The 20,884-nt window shown below is 34.2% G+C and overlaps 2 protein-coding genes across 10 annotated transcripts; both read left to right on the top strand.

Moving 5' to 3' along the window:
- The first annotated feature begins 3,869 nt into the window (after positions 1–3,869).
- LOC114375728 (E3 ubiquitin-protein ligase WAV3-like) lies at positions 3,870–9,375 on the top strand. Its single transcript, XM_028333579.1, has 2 exons — positions 3,870–4,468; positions 7,091–9,375. The coding sequence occupies exons 1-2, from the start codon at positions 4,244–4,246 to the stop codon at positions 9,011–9,013; spliced, it is 2,148 nt and encodes a 715-aa protein (XP_028189380.1). The 5' UTR covers positions 3,870–4,243; the 3' UTR covers positions 9,014–9,375.
- A 2,050-nt stretch (positions 9,376–11,425) lies between these two features.
- LOC114376783 (receptor-like serine/threonine-protein kinase NCRK) lies at positions 11,426–19,807 on the top strand. 9 transcript variants are annotated; one of them, XM_028335055.1, is made up of 12 exons: positions 11,426–11,663; positions 12,939–13,046; positions 14,260–14,312; positions 14,828–14,914; positions 15,433–15,543; positions 16,265–16,378; positions 16,752–17,030; positions 17,194–17,435; positions 17,581–17,877; positions 18,124–18,357; positions 18,690–18,920; positions 19,119–19,807. In XM_028335055.1, exons 4-12 carry the CDS (start codon positions 14,845–14,847, stop codon positions 19,377–19,379), a joined length of 1,839 nt encoding a protein of 612 aa, XP_028190856.1. In that variant the 5' UTR covers positions 11,426–11,663; positions 12,939–13,046; positions 14,260–14,312; positions 14,828–14,844; the 3' UTR covers positions 19,380–19,807. The 9 variants fall into 9 exon arrangements, with proteins under 9 accessions (XP_028190856.1, XP_028190853.1, XP_028190860.1 ...); XM_028335052.1 differs by lacking the exon at positions 12,939–13,046; XM_028335057.1 differs by lacking the exons at positions 11,426–11,663; positions 12,939–13,046 and adding an exon at positions 13,083–13,141.
- Positions 19,808–20,884: the final 1,077 nt, after the last annotated feature.

The raw sequence follows: 20,884 nt of genomic DNA on the forward strand, positions 1-20,884 counted from the left end.
GAACTGTTTGTTGAATTTGAGTCAAAGTTGCATTGTGGTTCTACATAAGTGATTTAGAACATTAAGGTTGTTGAGAATCATTATGAATACAAAGTGAGTAAGATTCCATTTTTGGTTTACTTGGTGAAAACTACTTCTGTTAAGGAGGCCGAACGTCCTGAGATTCCTCCTGATGTCCATGTTATTACTCGATTTACTGATATTATTGTTGGGGTAGCACCGCGTGACACTTTAGTGGGTATGTGCATTAGTCAAATTGTTAGAATGGACAGTATTATAGTTTGTCAAGAATACTTACGATTGCGTTGTGTCGTAATTTTAAAATAGATATTGTTGGTGTTGTGGTCGAAGTCATTGAGCATAAAACTATCAATCCTACATATAGTGTTACAGTCAAGTTGAGGGATAACAAGTATTGTTTCTGCCATTCTTTTGTTAGATATCTGCCATTTGAGGTAGCCTTCTTTTGTAATATTTAATATGTTTAATTCTAGATGTTTTCGGTTATAGTGATGGTGAGATGATCATGACTGTCTGGGAGGAGTATGCTCTTCAGCTTGATGATGCTATAGAGAAAAATCATATTGATAGGAAGCCATTGGTGATTATGTTAACACTTGCTAAGATCAAAGATCCTAAAGGTCATTATCATGAAGTTTCTATTTCTTTTGAGATTTGCTTCAATTCATTATATGTTTGTGTTTTACATTAAACTATAATATGATTGCTAGACAAGTATCCTCTCAGTGTCCAAAATATCAAGCATGGGTCGAAGTTGTATGTTAACATTGATATAGCAGAAATTCGAGAAATCCATAATAGGTAGCAAACCACTTAATTATCGGAACACTCAGATTTGCCCATGATCTTTTGTTGCATCTTCATAAAACACAAATTTGGTAATGTTGATGAATGCAGATTAGATGTAGGTATGCCATTCTATGCTGGCGAACTATTAGATCAAGGAAGTGTTTCTCAATGACAATATAGCTAGTATTCCCAACAAAGCTCTGGGGACAAGTTCTTGCATAATGCTAAAATGGTGATTTATTTATTCATTCATAGAGTGGTGATGAGGTCAAGGTTTTCCCTCCTTGTGTTGATGAATTATTGGGAAAGACTTGGGCTCTCAGGTTCAAGTACCGTGTACAAATTCGTCAATCATCTGTCTTGGATGTTACTGAAGACAAAGATATTATTCAGACAATCACGTCAACAATTGGTCTACAGGTGGTAAACATTTTAAGCTTCCCAATTCATTTAATAATAGTAATATTCTTCTTAATCGTCACATACAACGTACAACCTTCATTGTCACAGTTAGCTGATTATGATCTTGGACTTTCTGCGTTTGTCACTTCTGCCAAAAGAATGTCTGATCAGCAAGCTAGTAGTGAATTCCATTCTGATGAATACACACCGTACTAGCTATCTAGTAATAAGCATATCAAATCTGAGTAATCACTTGTTATTGATAAATATTGTAAATCATCTTAAATAAGCATATCTTTTGATACCAACATATAGTTCCACATGTAATACAACACATACAATTTAAGCAAATCTTAAAAGAAATAGAAACTTCATGATAATGACCTTTAAGATCTTTGATCTTAGCAAGTGTTAACATAATCACCAATGGCTTCTTATCAATATGATTCTTCTCTATAGCATCATCAAGCTGAAGAACATACTCCTCCCAGACAGTCATGATCATCTCACCATCACCATAACCGAAAAAAATTTAGAATTAAACATATTAAATATTACAAAAGAAGGCTATCTCAAATGGCAGATATCTAACAAAAGAATGGCAGAAACAATACCTGTTATCCCTCAACTTGACTGTAACTCTATACGTAGGATTGATAGTTTGACGCTCAATGACTTCGACCACAACACCAACAATATCTATTTTAAAATTACGACACAATGCAATCGTAAGTATTCTTGACAAACTATAATATTGTCCATTCTAGCAATTTGACTAATGCACATACCCACTAAAGTGTCACACGGTGCTACCCCAATAATAATATCAGTAAATCGAGTAATAACATGGACATCAGGAGGAATCTCAGGATGTTCGGCCTCCTTAATAGAAGTAGTTTTCATCAAGTAAACCAAAAATGGAATCTTACTCACTTTGTATTCATAATGATTCTCAACAACCTTAATGTTCTGAATCACTTATGCAGAACCACAATGCAACTTTGACTCAAATTCAACAAACAGTTCTTGCTAAAGAGTGGCACCAATCTTTGCACCCTGTAAGAGTCAACAATGAAAGTGATCAATGCAAGAAAGCAGGGAAAATGAATGCAGTCAATTATAGTATAAAATCTCAGCAAACACACCGTTTGGTCCATGAACACTATTTCTATTGCTTGTCTACCATTTTGCTTGTTAACGTGCCACATATCAGTGATTCGTACTGTTATCTTCCAAGTCCCTTTCTTGGTATGCAATTCAGAGATCATGTTTTCCTTACGAGACATTGCTACAAACGTAACAATTTATTTAGACCGACGAAACAATTAGCTATAAATTAGTTCCTGACATAACATGTGTTTAATCCAGATATAAGCTTTCCCCTTATGTTTGCTGACAAGCAAAACTCCATACATAATAAGAACAATTTGGTTTATATACTGTGGGGTACCAAAGAAAACAATATAGCAAATGCCATCATACATTTAGTGAGGTATTACACTGTGTAAATACCCTGTTTGAAGCAAATAATGGGGAATGAGTAGATCAGACAACGCTCTTACACACAAATGATGCTGCCAAAGGTTCATGAAGTAAGAGAATCAGACCACTTTACCTTACACTGTGTAAATACCCTGTCTGAAGCAGATAGTGGGGAATGAGTAGATCAGACAACTCTTATTACAAATTGCAAATGGGAATGGAAATAGGGAACGAAAATACACTCAAGCCTGAGACAAAACCCATAGATCGAGTGTTTTGAGCAAACATTACTGAAAAACAACACCGCCTCAGTGTGTGTTGCAAAGAGAGAAGACAAAAATAAAATAGAGGAAAGGATTGAGTTTATGAATCGGTACTCATGCAGTTAAACCGTAAAGTAAAGAAGCAAAGAAAAAGAACATGTACTCATGGAGTTTTGAGATAAAATCGCAGCATTTGTGTGGTTATGAACCGGTACTCATGGAGTTTTCAGCTCAGGGTTGGTGGTGTGTGTTGCAAAGAGAGAAGACAAAAATAAAATGGATGAAAGGATCGAGTTTATGAACCGATACTCGTGGAGTTAAATCATCAAGTAAAGAAACAAAGAAAACGAATCTGTACTCATGGAGTTTTGAGATAAATATCGCAACATTTGTGTGGTTATGAACCGATATTCATGAAATTTTTAGCTCAAGGTTGGTGGTGAGTTCTTCCATCTTCTCTCACTCCATATTGTCTTCTTTCTCCTTCTCTCACTCCAGGTTGTATTCTTTATCCTATTCTCTGTGAACTCTGCCCATAACACATTGGAACAGAGGAGAAAAAAAAAACATAACGTGATGGGGACGTTTTTGGGCGAAAAAATGAATATATAAAATCTTGACACCTCAGCAAAGTAGGGACATTGGTATAATTTCAATGCATTGTTAGAGCTTTGTTTGTATAATATTAGATGATATATTTAAGACGTGTTTTTGAGTTAAACACCAATTATTGAAAAAATTACATTCAATGTGTCCTCAAATTTATGTATGATTTGAATGCCAAAATTTTCTCTTACAAAAATTACATTAAACTTATTTCAAAATACACAATTTTGTGTAAAACAAACACACACTAAAGAAAACAGAGTGTGGTTAACACTACTAGTTGTTTTGAATAATGGTTATTCAATTCTTGAGTTGGTACTTGGTACAATAATAATGAATTCCATCTCAGCTAAGAAAGCTGCTGCTACTTGCCTCTAACCTGTGACCACTCATCATCTCATACCTTCACTCCATTAGTTAAAAATAGCCAAACTATCCGTCTCTTTCTCTCATTGATTACAATTACAGCCACCGTTTTCTCTTTCTTCCTACTTGCTTTGGTTCCTCTCCTCCATCTAAAGCCTACCCTTCTTCTCACCCATGTCCATTTGTAGCGTGTTTCCTCTTGGGCACTTCAAAGTTCAAATCTTTCATACACACTCATTCCTCTCCAACCTCCACACCCACTTGGGTCACTTCTAGAAGATCTATCAGCGAACCCTCTTGGCTGAAAATAAATAATGGGAAGCAAATGGACAAAATTGAAGCTGGCTCTTGGTTTGGATTCCTGTGTACACATTCCTAGATCCTTTGATAATTCCTCCTCCGCCGCAACAAGGTTTTCCGGCGGCGTCTCACCCACCGTCGTTTCGCCGGCCGGCGACTCCTCCAGTTATCGCCCCTCCACTCCGACACCATCGTCTTCTGGCCTCCGGTTACCCAAATCCGGACCCAAATCCCCTAAGGTTAGCATTATTATCAAACCCTTTGAACCTTTGCATATAAAAGTTTCTTTTTTTATCTTTTATTTTTTCTGGGTTAATTTCTAAAGTTTCTCTTTTGCTTCTCCTTCACCACTGAATCTCCATCTCCATGGTAGATTCTGGTTTCCACTGTTTGTGTTGAGCCACATTCATTACAATTTTTATTTTATCTTTTTTCTTTGTTCTTTTGGTGTTGTAAGAACAAAATTACTGCTGTTATTAATATTACCGAGACCTTAGGTTAAATTAATACTATATATTAGTATAGTTCTTAATTCTTATTATTGTTATCTATTAATATGACTAGATGAACAACAACTTCAGCTTTAATCATACTTTAATATTCTTAATTGGGGCATGGTGGTGGAGTGTGACGCATTCTGACTATTGCGGAAACGTTATATTCTTGGTTGTGTTATTTTCAACTCCATTATAGGTGGGGAATGGCATAAAGTGGAATACTGTGTCCTACCCTTTTATGGACCAGTTGCTTGGCTCATTACAAATGGTTTTCCATTTTACACCGTTCTTCTTGTTTCGTCCATTTACTCAATTTTACTGGGGACTATTCAATTCAGTGGACACATTTCTTTTGATTTATCTCTCTCCTTTCCCTTCCTTCTTTATCCCCACATGAGACCCCATAACCGTTGATTGGGAATTTCCATATGCAAACAAAAAAAAATGTTGCAGGATAATTATCTACTAAAGGAAAATAAAAAAAAAATAATAGTAACAAGAGTTTAATTTTGTAAATTGTCCTTATAAAAAAAATTATACTATCAACCAATATAAAATGATTTTGGTAAAGTCACATATTTGTCTTATATGAGGGTTTGTAATGAAATGATAAATGACATTGTTAGTGTATAAATTATATACTTATACAATAAAATATAATAATAAATAAATAATGGTTCAAATTAATAAAGATAAAGATCGAAGACCAAGGAATAAAACAAATCATCTTTGATTTCGCCTTCTTTCGATGACATTTTGTAATAATTTTTTAAGTTGCGAGTTTGTCTTAGTGGCCTTTTTAAAAGACGGTTGCTGATTGTTGTTAATTTTTTTTTCCTTGGTGACCTCAAAGTCTTTGACCAGAGAACGTTGACCTAGTTTTTATCTTTGTGGAGTATTAAGTTGTGGATTTGGCTGAGAATCTAGGCCTGTGGTAAAAAGATGAGTTGCATTCTATTTCATCTTTTTATGCAATGGTCTAATTAGTGGACCTGCATCGGGACAGAGGGTGCGCAGTGTAATACACTATAGTGTAATAGTGACCTTTGCAAATGTTACATTTATCAATGATTGCTTTATTTAGGCAATGTTCAGATTTTCCTATTCAATGAATTTAGTGCTTTTTTCTTTTAATTATAATAATAATAACTGGCTAATTGAGATATTAGTATGGATGGTTGGATTTGGATCGATGTCTCCATTGTGCATAGGTTAAGGTATATGTGTGACCACGTTTTTCATTATTGAAAATTTTAATTAATAATAATGATAATTTATTTTAGAACAAATTATAGTTATACTCCATGAGATTTGTAATTACATACTTGCATCCCTGCTTTTGTAACCATTACTTTTGACTTTTCTGTAAGTGGGGTTAGTGTAAGATTTGAGGGTGTCTGTGTTATTATATGTAATTCCACAAAACCTTAGGAGATGCTGTAATTTTCTCTTTATTTTAATTAAAAGCCTTCAATCTGTGACAGTGGGATTTGAACCTGGGACTAGTTACCACTGGCTGGGTTACCTTTTAAGTACAGTCTAATTTATAGTTTAGTTTTATTTCAAGTTGAAAAAGTATTTAAAAATGATGAATTTATTTTTGGGGAGGATGCTGATTCTTTTCATTCGTGATAACGATTCATTTGATGGATGAAAAGGTTTCAAAACATGTTCTTGTTGCTCTGATCCAACTTTTTCCAAGTGTTGATTTCAGAAATTGTTATCGTCTTGGAAGATTTGAAAACATGTTTCTGATTGGGGACATTCTTGACTATTATAAATTTGAAATTTAATGATTAATTTTGCTTCAAACTTGGGTGTGGTTTGAATGAAAGAAGCCAAATCCATAATTTCCTCAATTTAATCATAGGCCATTCTAGACTCTCTAATTTACCAACACTTGGAAATAACAATTTTTAGCAGAAGCAGTGTTTGTTATTTTTTAAAAATAAAATATCTTGAGATTTTTGCTTGGTCTTCAATGAGTCATTTTAATGGAAACATCCTTCTCTCTCTTTTAAGGTAAGTAATTTTTCGTCTCTCTGATTTTGTAATTCAACTCAAGGTAATAATACTGAGCAGGTCTTAGCTAAAATTATGATAGATAGTTGTAGTGAGCAAGCATTTAGGATTTTTTTTTATGATATAGACATTGTGTGAAATTCCATTATGCCATGAGAGTAAATTTTACATAGTAAATTTTACATTCCGAAGTAGTTTTCTAGATGACATCAACAAGGATCTTTTGTCTTCCTCTTTGTTTGAGAGTAGAGTTTTATATCTACAACGAAATTTGTTCATAAAATTGCATCATTGTGTTCACTTTTCCTTCTTTTGCTGACATTTTATCCACATTGTGTTCAGGGGACCTGTGCAATATGCCTTTACACAATGAAACCAGGGCAGGGACATGCCATTTTTACTGCAGAATGTTCTCACTCTTTCCATTTCCATTGCATCACTTCTAATGTGAAACATGGGAACCAGATTTGCCCTGTCTGCAGAGCAAAATGGAAAGAAGTTCCTTTTCAGAGTCCTGCTTCAAATATGCCCTATGATCGACTCAACCAAGTATCTCCTCGGGAAGAAGGCTGGGCGACTGTCTTACGGAGGCTTCCTTCTCCTCAAGGTGACGCTGCTCGGCAGATTTCATCACTTTATCATGTCACTGAGCCAGCTATTTTTGATGATGATGAAGCCCTGGATCAACAAACTTCAGTTACCCATCCTAAAAACGAGATTGATAATGATGTAATAAATACAGTGGAGATCAAAACATATCCCGAGGTTTCATCCGTTCCAAAATCTGCCTCTCATGATGCCTTTGCTGTATTAATTCATCTCAAAGCTCCTCATTCAGGGAGAAAACAAAATATTGGAGAAAACAATACCGAATCACCTCCTCTGGTTGAAAACTCGCGTGCCTCAGTTGACCTTGTTACAGTTCTTGATGTGAGTGGTAGCATGGCGGGTACTAAGCTGGCACTGCTAAAAAGAGCTATGGGTTTTGTCATTCAGAATCTTGGTCCATCAGACCGGCTGTCTGTCATTGCCTTCTCCTCCACAGCACGCCGCATATTTCCTCTTCGGAAGATGACTGACACTGGACGGCAGCAGGCATTACAGGCTGTGAATTCCTTGGTTTCAAATGGTGGGACAAACATTGCTGAAGGCCTGAGAAAAGGCACCAAGGTTTTTTCTGACAGACGGTGGAAGAACTCGGTTAGCAGCATCATTTTACTCTCTGACGGGCAGGATACATATACAGTCAATAGCAGGCCTAATGTCGGAACAGATTACCTTTCACTTGTTCCAAACTCCATTCATCGTAATAACGGTACGGGCATGCAGATACCAGTGCATGCATTTGGTTTTGGCTCTGACCATGATGCTACTTCAATGCATTCAATATCTGAGATATCTGGAGGTACGTTTTCTTTCATTGAAGCTGAGGATGTCATTCAGGATGCATTTGCACAGTGTATTGGGGGACTCTTGAGTGTGGTGGTGCAAGAATTACAAGTACAAGTTAGGTGTGTTCACCCTCAATTGCAACTTAGTTCAGTAAAAGCAGGAAGTTACCAAACAAGCTTGATGGGGAATGCAAGACTGGCTACTATCAGTGTAGGAGATTTGTATGCTGAAGAGGAAAGAGACTTTTTGGTGACAGTTAATGTTCCAGTTGATCAATCGAGTGATGAGACGTCGTTGTTGACCGTGAGATGTCTTTACCGAGATCCTATAACAAAAGAAATGGTGGCTTTGGAAGAAAACAGTGAAGTAAAAATTCTGAGACCTGATGTTGGTGGAGGAGAACTAGTTGTGTCCATAGAGGTAGACAGACAGCGGAACAGGCTTAGAGCGGCCGAGGCAATGGCGGAGGCTAGAGTTGCAGCCGAACAGGGTGATCTGTCTACTGCAGTTTCAGTACTGGATAGTTGTCACAAGGCATTGTCTGAAACTGTTTCTGCTCATGCCGGAGATCGGTTATGTGTTGCTCTTTCTGCAGAGTTAAAGGAGATGCAAGAGAGGATGGCGAACCAACGTGTTTATGAGCAATCTGGAAGAGCTTATGTTCTGTCTGGATTGAGTTCACATTCATGGCAAAGGGCAACAGCACGCGGCGATTCCACAGACAGCACCAGCCTTGTTCAAGCATACCAAACACCATCCATGGTTGACATGGTGACGCGTTCCCAAACCATGGTTTTTGGAGCCCCTGTGCCGCAAAATAAACGCGTCCTGAGGCCTGCTAAATCATTTCCTGATAGGCAGAGAAGACAATAAAAAATGAGTTTGGAAAATTCTACTTGGCCTATACATATACTTGTGGGGGAAACTTTCAAGTTTCTTCTTATCTTATTTTACCCTTTTGTTTTTGGTTTTTTTTTTTTTTTGTCAAGGTGGGGTATAATGGAAAGGAAGGAGTTTTAGGTGGACAAAATTCCTGATTTTGCCAAAATATAAAAAAGTGTAAATGCATAGGCTGGTGCAGAGAATGAATGGCGAAAAGGAACAGGTTGAATATTTCAGTGTGATTCTGAGTGATGTACATAACCTATTGTTTTCGCTTGAATTGTGCGGGTGAATTTCATCATCACTTGATTATATACATATGGTATAATATATTTTGCTTCTGATTCTTTTCATAAGTGGTGATCTTTCATATGCTTTCCCTTTTTAATTTTTCTGTTACTTTAGTTTCTTCTAGGTGGACCTTCCGTTCCAGTTGATTCTTTTTGTTTGCATCGTAGAACATGGAATTTCAAATATTAGCAAAAGATATTTTGTCCGTTGCATACTTTCATTTTATAATATAGTTGATTTAACTCAAGAAGCACACCACTTGTGGAGTCTAATTCAACAATATTTGGCAAAAAATACGACTCTTCGTTCAGTCACATCCATAAGCTGTACTGAGATTTGAAAAGTACGTCACAAAGACAACGTACAATAGATACCTAAATGATTGTCATGGATTTTTTCCCCTTCTTTCTTCCTCCATCTTGGTTCATCATTCACATCATACAAGTGATTTTTTGTTGCAGACTACTTGTGTGGTTGGATTGCACTTATTTTTGACATTTCAAAATCTGTTGTTGCCACTTTTAGAATCTAATCTTTCAAAGCATATAAAGTTCTTTAAAAAAGAAAAACTCTACATTTTTATATAAAATAAACATTATAAAATGAAAGACAGTTCCTCGTATTTTATATCCACTATTACGTTACTAGACAATCTGGGATTTCATTCTCTAATATTTTCATTCAAGTCTTACGACTTTAATTGTGGCTTATTTTTAATGTTTAATCATATTCCTTTTTGGTTCTTTTGGGTACAAATCGAAACTTGTATTCAAAATTTGAGTCTCATTATAATTTTTCCTTCACTTATTACTTGAAATTATATTGCTATTCTGAAAAAGGCATCTCTGTTATCTTATTTTTTTTCTTAAAAAATTTAAATCCTATATTAATTATAATTCCCACTCTCTCCCACGTTAGATAGAGTTTTGACCTGCTTTTTTTTTTTATATGGGTCAGAAAAGTAAAACACCATATGCTGATCTTCGGATATTTAATTGCAAACCTAGACTCTAGAGTGGACAAATAGTAAAATATTGTAGAGACGGTATGGACTATGGACTTTTAAATAAATGATATATATACACAAGGTTTTTTAATTTTGTCATATACTGACAAACTGTCCTACATAATAAATATGTTGATTTTCATAATAATTATTTTATATTAAAAAATTGGTTGTTTCACTGTTTAATTTACACCGACAGAAAATCATTTAATTAGTTTCCATTGAATTTTGATTTAATAATAAAAAAGAGTAAAAAAAATAGTGTGTCAGCACATTTCATTTAAGAGTGTGAATAAAAATAAGACTTGATTAATGTTTTAGTCCCTTAATATGAAAGGTATGTTTTTTAGTTTCTGAAATTTAAAAATGTTTTTTAGTTTCTGAAATTTAAAAATGTTTTTTAGTTTCTGAATTTTGATAATTAAATTTTGAGTCTTTGACATAATAAATTAACATTTTATGATAATTTTTAACATATTGTGACAATTTTTTAACACTATGGAAATTTTAAAAAATAAAAACTAATTTTTTAAAACTAAAAACTATCACAAAGTATCAATTTATTATACTAGATACTAAAAAACCAATTTGTCAAAATGCAAAAACAAAAGAACACGATTTTAAATTTTAACCACTAAAAAAACACACATCCCAAATTCAAAGACTAAAGCAGTACTATTAAACTTTGTTTAAAATTAATTTTGATACCAAACACTAATTTTTATACTTATTTTAAAATTTGTTGAAACTAATTTGACTAGAAAATAGATTGATTTTTCAAATTAAGTCATAATGTTAGTTTATTTTGAATTTACATTTTAAAACTTTCATAAAATATTAAAAAAATCACCATAAAATATTAAAAGTTGACATAAAATATCAATTTATTATATTAAAGACTAAAAAATAATTTATCAAAATTCAAATACTGAAAATATATTTTTAAATTTCGACAACTAAAAAAGATTAGCTACCTAAATTTAGAAACTAAAACAATAATTAAGACTAGAAATAATATATACTAGTATTTCATTTAAGAGTAAGTTTATTGCAATTGCATGTATGACCAAACTCAGTAGGACCACGTGTTTGAGAAAGTAAGCAAGGTTTGCCACCTTAGCACTTGCTTCTCTGTAGCTCTTGCTACCTTCCAGCAGCGCCTCATCATTCAATCGTTTCTCTTGTGACTTCATTAAGCCCTTCTTCTTCATCATCACGCTCCAAACTCCTCCCCATTCTTTTAAGCTCTTGTTTCCTCTCAACATCACTTTCACTCAATTTTTCATTTTCCCAACATTGCATGTAGCAGATCCAAAGCTTTCATACGGACTCCAATGTCTTGAGGTACGCATTTCATTCCTGTAGTGTGTTCTATTTTCTTCTTCTTCTTTTTTTTTTTTTAAAAAAAAAAATTAATACTTTCAATTTTTCTGTGAGACTTGTGGTATTTTCATAAGTTTGATCTTTTGGGTCGATTATAAGAATAATTTTTGACTCAGAGTTTAGTTTAGTGACTCTTTAATGACAGAATGCATTATGTGAAATCAAGGTTTTTTTTACAAATTAAATATATACTATCAACTGAGTTAGGTTTATTTATCGAGTTAAACACTTTTATTTTCAAAAACAGGAGGCATTATTCTCGTATATAGTTGTACCTAAACAAGGTGGCAATGTGGTTTGGCACCCCATTCCCACCAAAGGAGACCCTTTTCTTTGAAAAAAAAGTTAAGAGAGGGTGTGTTATATAAGTGTTAGGCTTGATTAAGGATGCATGATAGCATGATTTGATTGCATTTTTGGATTAGCATGCTTTCTAATAACGATCTCAAAGTCACCGCTGATTAAGATTTTCCTTGTCTAATCAAATATTAATCATCATCTTGCGGAATAATATTGTTCATTGCTCCCCTTCACACGAGTGGCCCCCACAATAACACCGACCCCACACACGACAAAGCAACATGTCCGTGGGGCCCCACACTTGAGATGAAAACAACTCAGCGTTGAATTCCTTCTTTACGGTTTACGTACTTCTTAACCATATGTAGCTCTATGTCTTTCAAGCTAAGTTATATGATGTGTGTGTATCTATCTATATATAGATCCGTTATTAAATTCCGATCTGTATTCTGTCACATTTTCAACGTTAACTGTTAAGTTACTATCACATTTATTGATTAAAATTTATTAAAATTAAACTTACAAAATTTTGTAATTTTAATAAATTTTAACAGCGGTAGAAACCAAGTTCAAAGAATTCCTCTAGAGAAACATGACAATGCTTTCGGGTAAATTAGAAAGACATAATATACAAAATAATGATGAACTTTATTATGATTATTTTATATTTTTTCAATAAACATGAATTTCATTATAGAATATAGTACTTATTTTGTATTTTTCTCTTATAACGTTATGGTATATAATATATATCCTTTTATTTATCTAAACTCTATCTTCACCCTATTATTCTATTCTTTTGAAGTAAGTAAAATTTGGTGCTCCAAAGTTGAAACAAATTAAACTTATTCCACTCCGTTTTTCATGTTTGTGCTAAAAGGATATAATACTTGTCCCACAAAATTTAATTTAATCTACTTTTATAAAAAAGTACAGATTCTGTTGTGACTTGACGACAATTCAGCAAAATGGGTGTATCAGTTTGTTTCATATGAAGGAAAAAATGGATCAGGAAATGAGTGAAAAACCAGCTGAAGTTGTGAGGTAGTTTTTTATTTTTTATTTTTGGATAGAAGTAAATTTGGAAGAGGGAGGTTGAAGTGTTGTTTTCAGTTAGCAAGGGGTTACTTTCTGCAAAGGTTGAGGAGTAGATGGTTCCTTTTTTAAGCTTCAACTGAATCAATTCATATCTTGATGTTTATGTTGTTTTTATAGAATAGACTCATTTGGATAGGTCTCTTTCGTCCAATTGTGTGATTAATTTTCTTCCCACATTGCTCTTTATTGTTCTCCAATAATGAGACCTTGAGGTTGGTGAGCTTGCGACCCCATTACTCTAATTCACTTTTTTTTTTTTTGCTTTGTTTCAGTTTAATTAGTGAACTACTAGTTTCTTTCCAAAACAAGGAAAAACGTGTATAATTTGAGGGGAAATTACAAAACTTTGCAAACCCTCTTACTAGCTATATTATTAGTCTTAGTCTTTGCTTTCTCAGATGCTCATGATCATCATGGCTTTCTTTCTTTTTGTTTTGTTTTGCTGCTTTGACTTTCTTTAATTTGCACCAAAACCCTTTTCTTCCATCTCCAAAATCTCAGTATTTGCAGAATTGTAGGTGGAAACTATGATGGTTTCTTTTGGTACATTCCATTCATAGACTTTTGGAGGCTGTTTTCGAGTCACGCTTCTACCAGTTCACTATCTGAGTTATTTATTTTTGTGGTGTAAGATACTAAGATGTAGCAAATATGTCGGTCCACCTGCCCTTCAATTGTAACATTATTGCAAATTGCAAATTGGTTGTCTGGCTTATAATTTATGAGTTCAAAGCACTCTCTCTGTGTTACTATTCCAAACAGTTTACTACCATCTATCTACTCTACTAAATTTTCAAGCCTTCAATGCTTCTTCATACAATGCTTTGTTGTCAATAACCTCCCCATTGCCATCACTTTATGTTTGTTTAGTACATGGTACTGAGAGTGAATAACTTCGACTCTGATGCTTGTTGGACAACTCAGCATTTGTTCCTTCCTACCCTTTTTACCTTAATCACATACACTGGCTGTAAAATTAGGTCAGAAAAAGAGATTTTCTATCCCCTTATTAATAATGAAATGATTGATATCCATTTCCTTACCATAGATTAGAAACTGAAAAATGAGGGTGCTGTTGCTTTCTTGATTTGTTTGTGTGCAGTTAGTAATTTTTGGATTGGTTTATCTTGTGGATCACCTTAGCTTTTTGCTTCCACAGATGAGGATTGGACTCAGGATACTTGAAGACTAACCCTGTTCTTCTTAGGACAGGTTTACCAATTGATGCTACTTTCTTTCTTTTTCAATTATGATATTTAAAATGGCAAAGTTATTTCAATACAGAGAATAAGTCATAATTAAGTTTTGCTAGTTGCTTCAGTTTTGTGTTTTCGGGCCTCATATATGCTTTAGAAAGTTGTTCATATATTTTTCATATATCTTGAATTCTTGATGATAGTTTGGCCGTCAACATCGTACTTAAATTCTTTTAGATTGATACAATCTTCAGATTGACTTTGATGTTGCTCTTGTATATACATACATTAAATACATTTGTAGCCATTATTTGGTTAAATCTCTTGATCTCTCTCCTCTCTCGCTGTCTGGTATCTGAAACGATGTAGCTACATGTTGCTCATCATCTGCTCATGATTTCTTTAGGTTCTGCAGATGAATTTATTGTCTCGGCAAATCATCAAACATAGGTGGCTTGTTGCATAACATGAGGAGCATTATTGTTCAAGTGTTTGTATGGCACTAAATGGTTTCCTTTCTTTTACTTGCAGTGTATGGGTTGGAATAAATGAAGCCGCAGCTCAAAATTGCTCTTGCTTTAGTTGTTAGCTTGCTTTGGATTCAGCAATCATTTTGTGGTTAGTATAGCAATTTGGAACACACTAAGTAATTGGCTCTCCAATTGTTTTTAGTAGCATAGCTTATGCACTTAAATTTTGGTGCTTGATTGCTTAAATAAAAATTGAATAATACAGCAGCTTTTGATAGGCATCCCATGGACACTTCAAGGAGTATTTAATTTCAGTTTCGCTTTGCATTTAGCACTTAAGTCATTTTGTAGTTAGTATCACAAATTAACATTTTTTTTTTAATTCAACTCTCTAATTCTTGTCATTAGTAGCATCCTTGAATACTGATATTTAGGTGCTTCCTGCTTAAATTGTAAAAAGGAAGGAAATTGCTGAATTTGATACATTGGGCATTGCATGGGCACTTTATTCCTGCAATATGAGATAATTCATATTTAATTTCAGTTTTATGTTCTAATATTGAGTTTTCCTGTTCCATGTTTTACATATTTCATCTCAGTGATAAATAAAATCCAAATAAGCCAAAAATCCCTGTCTGTTTTTATGCTTGCCATTATTCTTTGCAGATGAAACTTCTGATACATCTAGCTTAAACAAGTGGAGGTGTAGATGTTCTTTCCAAGGGAACCAAAGCTATTCTCTTGCTAATTGTTCAAAATCATGTGATTGCTTCTCAGGTATACTATTAATTTTCTATTGGAATGAAGACAAGCAGCCTCCTGCAGTGTTTTGTTAGGAACACACAAGCAAGAGAGCTGAGAAAAGAAAATTATGCAAAACTTTATTAAATGTCAACATGAAAAAGAACAGAGTTCTTCTTCCAAGGCCTTTCCCCTTTTACAACAGAGCTAGCACTCCAGTTTTCCAATGATATCAATTCAGAAGGAAACTTCTACTCCCTTCTAAGCTAACCACCTAACCATTTCTTTAATGAACTACTCTTAACCAACTCTAACTAATTCTAGAACTACGATGATTACCTTGATTTATTTTCTTTCTTGTGCTATCAGTTTTTCCCTTTCTTTTCGCTGTTGTTATATTCTTACACTTGATTATTTAGCTTGACCTTTGCCTTTGTGTATGTTTAGTGGATGCATTTTTTGCTAAAGCTGCCTGGTAATTGAATTCATCTTGATTGATAAAAGTTGCTTTTGTAATAAATTTCAAATTATAATGGAAATAAATTTTTACATTTATTGAGATGCTAAAGTGGCTAATTGTGATTGATTACCAATATGCATGGTAGGAATGCAATATATTTTCTCCATTTTGAGTGAAATGGGGATACAGTGATCACCACCTGAGTATTTTTTTTATATATATATATGTATTATTATTATTATTATTTTATCGGCACCGCCTGAGTATTATATGATGACTGCTTTGCCTTCCATGCAGATTCTGAAGAGAGTGCATCTGTATGGACATGCGTATGTGATTCCAATGGATTTCCCCAAGTGGCAGCAGATGGTCATAGCTCCAATTGCTTTAATGCTTGCAACTGCACTTGGGGTATCTTTCTCTCTATCTCTTGCTCTACCTGAATTTCCATCTCTTAAGTTTCACCAACTGTTCATTCCTGAAGCTGATTTAGATGGACTAATGCTAAGTGAATCATTATTGTACACAGAACCTAAATGGATATTTCCATACTAGAATTAGTTTCTGGGGTGTAACTCTTATTTATGGATATTTAAAACAAATTTTCTATAACTGATCATTTCTTACTGTGAAGATGGTTTTCTTTCTCAATTTTTTTGCCTCTTTTCATCTTTTTTTCGTCTTATTGATATTGGAAAAAGCTTATACCGTTTCATACAAAATTACTGGCTTGTCCCTAGATCAAGCAACTCAGACTGAATATATGATTTTTTGAGTTCTTCAGGAACCTTCAGCAGGCCGGGAGGTTCAAAGAAGCATGTTTCCAGCAAGATTGTTGTAGTTATACTATTAATATGTGTTATATGCACGACCATGGCATTTCTTGTCTCACTTATATGCCATGTCTACCGAAAGGACAGATGTACAATTCACTCACCAATATTCTCAATGGATAAGGAAACAAGTATTGGTAGTACCACCAACTTAATTAGTCATAGATCAGGAACTTCTTCAGTGCCAGAAACAAAATATGCAATGAATTCTCCAATTTATCATATCACAGGTTAGTTGGTTTTTCTTACTAGCAGTTCCTTGATTTTAATTTCATGCTTCAAATGTAACCTTTTTTTTTCAAATTTTATGAATGTGTATGCAAATTTCAATGATCCTCTGTTAATTCACCATTGTTTATTGCTTCTCAATTAGCATTTTCCTTTTGTGTGTAGGTTGTTTTCAGAAAGCCTCTTTCTTTTTTGGGAACCCAAAAGAAACTTATCATGGGAATATTTTTCCATTTTCGTTAGCCGAACTGGAAAATGCAACAGAAAACTTTTCATCTTCCAACCTAATTGGGGTAGGTGGAAGTAGTTATGTATACCTTGGTAGGCTGAAAGATGGTAGCAATGTGGCAGTTAAACGACTAAAAGATCAAGGAGGGTCAGAAGCAGACTCCGCATTTTTCAAGGAGGTTGTACCTAATCTTGCAATATCAGTATTCTTTGGCTGGTCATTTTATGTTATAATATCCCAGTGTCTAGAGAAGATGATGAGCCTAAAACATTTTTATTGCTGTATAACATTCATAGCAATTAACCATGTTTTTGTTTGTGCAGATTGAACTATTAGCTAGACTTCACCATTGTCATTTGGTTCCTTTGCTTGGATACTGCTCGGAGTTAAAAGGAAAACATGTTCAGAGGTTACTAGTATTTGACTACATGGCAAATGGAAATTTGAGGGACTGTTTAGATGGAGTTTCTGGAAAACATGTCGATTGGGCGACTCGTGTTATGATTGCAATAGGAGCTGCAAGGGGCTTGGAGTATCTCCATGAAGCAGCTGCTCCAAGAATTCTTCATAGAGATGTCAAATCAACTAACATTCTTCTGGATGAAAATTGGCAAGCAAAAGTATGAATCTTGTTTGTTCTGGATGCATGGCAGTAGCAAACTGGGAATTAATTTAGAAGAAATATTGTACCTGGATTTGAATAGGAATATGAGTTTGGCTTATGATACAAAGCCAATAAGAAGATACTGAAAGCAAATACACAGTGTTTGTTTCTTAATGAAATAGAGCTAATGATTCATAGGTGGTAGTTGTCACTTAAGTCATAAAATGTGCTTCCATAATCTTTTCAAATATTCAACTTGCAGATAACTGATCTTGGCATGGCTAAAAACTTGAGATCTGATGACCTCCCCAGCTGTTCAAATTCTCCAGCAAGAATGCAGGGAACATTTGGCTATTTTGCACCTGAGTATGCCATTGTTGGTAGAGCTTCTCTTGAGTCAGATGTCTTCAGTTTTGGGGTGGTTCTTCTTGAACTTATCAGTGGTCGCCATCCCATCCATAAATCTACTGGCAAAGAAGAAAGCCTTGTTATATGGGTATTTTAATTTATCCTCATAACTAATAACCATGACATTAACTTGAATCTACATTTGTACTATTACATAATTTTTCAAGAGGATCTTTGCCTTATAAATTATAATAGCTTAGACTCCTTTTGTTTTTGTTTTTCGTTCCAATCATTAATTCATCATGTCTTTTGCATCCTTCTAATATATCTCATCCTCCATTTACAATCCTGAATTAAGATGATTGGGTTTATTGATAATGACCTGCTTCAGTATTAACTTGTTGCATAGCTTAATGAATTCAACTAGAAAAGATTATGGACAACCAGGTATTGATATAGTTGCTTAAACTTCTGTTTTAGGCTACTCCTCGCTTACAGGATAGTAGGCGAGTAATAAGGGAGTTGGTTGATCCACAATTGAAAGGAAACTTCCCAGAAGAAGAGGTGCAGATAATGGCATACTTAGCGAAGGAGTGTTTGCTGCTGGATCCTGACACTCGACCAACCATGAGCGAGGTCGTTCAGATTCTTTTGAGTATTTCCCCGGGAAAATCTAGGAGGAGAAGAAACATTCCAGCCAGCCTCTTTCAGGTAAACACATTCACCTTTATGTTATCATTTCTAATTGCAGTGTTTCTAGTTTGATCATGTTTCTCAATTTTCAAATACTTGAAGTTTTAATGTATATTTTGCTTGTCTGCTTGTTACATCAGCTTCTAGCATAGATCATTCTCATGTAGCATGAAAAATAAACCATATCCTGATATTTTTCTTGATGGACATGTAAAGGAACCAGAGGATGCAGAAAAGCAAAGGCAATCTACACCCAGTAAATTTCCAACACATAGTTCATTGCCAATATATAATGATCACAATCTTTCTGTTGAGAACAAAAACAAAGCAGAAGATGCAGTTTCAGCTGAGAATATGGAGAGTTTGATCCTCTTGACTTCGAAATCTGACGGTTCTCGTGCATCAGAAGAGGAAATAGTAGACCTGACTGAGCCTAGGTTTGAATCATTTTGCATCACAAATGGCAATGCCCCATGAAAAATATACACCCGGCACGGGCAGAGAGATGCAGATGGCAGAAGCCTGAGGAGTTTATGTTGTGTGAACTGGTGGTACACCTCTGTTGCTTGTTCTACCACCCGTCACTGTGCATGGCTCTATGAGATATCATAAGAGATGCTGCAATTATTCTGTTTTAATTATCTTGGTCTACATGTTTTTTTCATGTTTTGAAAGGAAAAGCTCACAGGTGTTGTTTGATGAGCACTGAAAAGTATTCGTTTGTTTCTTGTACAGAAAATCATAGGATGATAGGAAATTCTGGTTCTTCTTTATTTGGAGAGGAACCGGATGACATACACATTAAATTAAAGGTTTTGGTCACAGAAATAATTGTCTTACAATTATATTTGATACCAAGTCTTCTTGAAGTAGATGAAATAAACTTTCTTAATAATGCACAATCATATCTTTTTGTGGGACTTATCTTATTCGCAAGAGGGCAAGTGTCATAAATTAAATGAAACTATGGTTTGTACACTAAAAGGAATTCGTATTTTAACAAGTTTCTTCCATTCAGGATCCAAATCAATGATCAATGTGGTCCTCTTTTCTTAATCCTTGATATTTTTATATATATATTGATATTTGATAGGCTGCAGTTTTTGTAATCTTTTCTTAACCAAGGAGATTCAACTCAATTGGTTGAACATGCATCAATTATTATAAATTGTCTTATACATGAAATCAATTCTTATATATAGATCAAAATATTATTATGGAAATTTATCTCATACGTTTATATAGATGGACAAAATTTTGTTGGTCTTATTTTATATTTAATGATTCTTATGATTTGGAAAAAAGTTTAATGGACCCTTCAAATCTTATGTAACACCTGGAAAGAGAATAAAAAATATAGGTATAATAAAATTTATGATATGACATAAAAAAAACATGAGAAATATTAAGTGAGAGAAATATTAAGTGAGATGGTTAAAATAATAAGATGTTTATTTATCATTATTTTTATAATTTTATAGTTTTTAGCATTTTTAGATAGTGACATGAGATTGTATAGACACATACCTGAGTTAGTTAGGGGTGTCGTCTGTGATAATGATCGAATCCGTATCAGAATGGTTTATGAGGTGTGACTTAAGAAAAGGATGGTATAATAGCATTGATCATTGAACGTACACGCATGTATAATATAAGAAACCTCTAAGCTTTCATGCTTGAGTCAGTGTTAGTTAGAATTAGAACTTAAAAACGTAGAAGCAACCCTTTTTCGGGTCCCTTATTTCTTGGATTCATCTTAAGACACTTTCTCTTGGCACAAGTTTTGGGATTTTATGTTTGACCGGACGGAGAAAGTATTTTAAACGGATCTATTTTCAATCCTTCAGAGAAAAAGACAAAATAGAGAGAGTTCTCTTTCTCACCTCTTCAACAAATGCTATATATTATCCAATAATTGTCTAGGATGTTAGCATATATAGCCACTTCTGCTTCTCTAAGAACTATACGTAACTGAGCATCAT

This window comes from Glycine soja, chromosome 11, assembly GCF_004193775.1.
Source record: "Glycine soja cultivar W05 chromosome 11, ASM419377v2, whole genome shotgun sequence".
In the NCBI taxonomy this organism is placed as follows: Eukaryota; Viridiplantae; Streptophyta; class Magnoliopsida; order Fabales; family Fabaceae; genus Glycine; species Glycine soja.